We start from the raw sequence: 1392 nt of genomic DNA on the forward strand, positions 1-1392 counted from the left end.
TATTTGTATTTATTTTCGGTGGCTCTGCTCTGACTACAAGATTGCTTTCCTTCGGTTGAGGGTTGTTGAGGGTTTAGGGTTTAGGGTTTATTAGGGTTTAGGATTTATTAGGGTTTAGGGGTTGTTACGTTCTGTCTGTGCGTCTCTCGTCGAGCCAAGACAGCTGCTGCAGCGCCTCAGCGTTGAGGCCTGCAGCAGCAGCAGCAGCAGTCAACAGTGCAGAATATTTTCCTATTGCTGGTGTTCCCGTTGCTGCTGCTGCTGCTGCTGCTGCTCTTCCTCCTTGTGCGAGCAGCGGCGCTGAAGCAGCATCCCTACGCCAGCTGCTGCTGTTGCTGCTGCTCGTGCTGCTTGTGCTGCTGCTGCCGTTGCTGCTGCAGCTGCTGCGGCTGCTGCTGTTGCTCCCGCTATCCTGCCAGCTGTTCTGGCTGTCGCTATCGACATCACTCTTGCTGCTGCTGTTGCTGCCGTGGAGACGATCCCAGGAGTCGCTGGGTGCTGCTGCAGCGCTGCTTGTGCCTGCTGCTGCTGCTGCTGCAGCAGCAGCAGCAACAGCAGCAGCAGATCCAGCTGCTGCTGCTGTGTCAGACTGCATGTAGTTGTTCGGACAGCTGCTGCCTTCTGCGTCTGCTGCAGTGTGTTGGAGAGCAGTATCTCCTGCTGCTGCTGCTGCTGCTGCTGCAGCAACAGCAGCTGCTGACGCCGATGTCACCAGCAGCGAACCCTTCTCGCTGCCGCTGCTGCAGCAAAGAGGCTGCTCCTCCTGAGCAGCAGCAAGGCAAAGCAGCAGCAGCAGCAGAACAGCAGCAGCAACAGAACAGCAGCAGCAACAGAGCAGCAGAAAGGCAGCACCGGTGAGGTCAGCGAACAGCCAAGTCCTCGATAGTAGCGACGAGATATTAGGGTTTCAACTGTAGGGTCTAGGGTTTAGGGTTTAGGGTTTAGGGTTTAGCCGAACCTCCATCATTAGGCTGGTGCTCTCGAGGTTGTGCTTCAGTGGACAGCTTGCTGCTGCTGCCGCTGAAACTTGTGGCTGCTTCCGTTGCTGCTGCTGCTGCTGCTGTTGCTGCTGCTGCTGTTGCTGCTGCTGTTGCTGCTGCTGGCCACGGTCCCTCAGGCTGCTGCAGTCCTCAATGAACCCCTGGGAGTTCATGGCGTTTCGCTGCTGACGCTGCTGCTGTTGCTGCTGCTGCTGCTGCTGCTGCGGCTGCTGCACGTGCTGCTGCTGCTGCTGCTGGGGGGCAGCAGCAGCAGCATTCATCGGTCGAATCACCAGCCGCATCCTGCTCGGCACCTGGTGCTCTGCTGCAGCAGCAGCAGCAGCTGCTGCTGCTGCTGCTGCTGCTGCGCCTTCACGTGCGGGCGATAGGGCGTGCCTCATGAGCTTTGCTT

The 1392-nt window shown here is 58.4% G+C and overlaps 1 protein-coding gene across 1 annotated transcript in view; it reads right to left on the minus strand.

The window, feature by feature from the left end:
• Positions 1-124: 124 nt before the first annotated feature.
• The window catches only part of EMH_0019440 (MGC53542 protein, related, related), a gene marked incomplete at both ends in the record, with an annotated part of 9839 nt that continues 8571 nt past the window's right edge, over positions 125-1392 (minus strand). The window contains 2 exons of the mRNA XM_013501361.1: positions 125-763; positions 959-1234. Of these exons, the coding sequence (XP_013356815.1) occupies positions 125-763; positions 959-1234 (915 nt within the window). The remainder of the gene's footprint in view (positions 764-958; positions 1235-1392) is intronic.

Source organism: Eimeria mitis, genomic scaffold (genome assembly GCF_000499745.2).
Source record: "Eimeria mitis Houghton genomic scaffold, Emh_scaff677, whole genome shotgun sequence".
NCBI classification, from domain to species: domain Eukaryota; phylum Apicomplexa; class Conoidasida; order Eucoccidiorida; family Eimeriidae; genus Eimeria; species Eimeria mitis.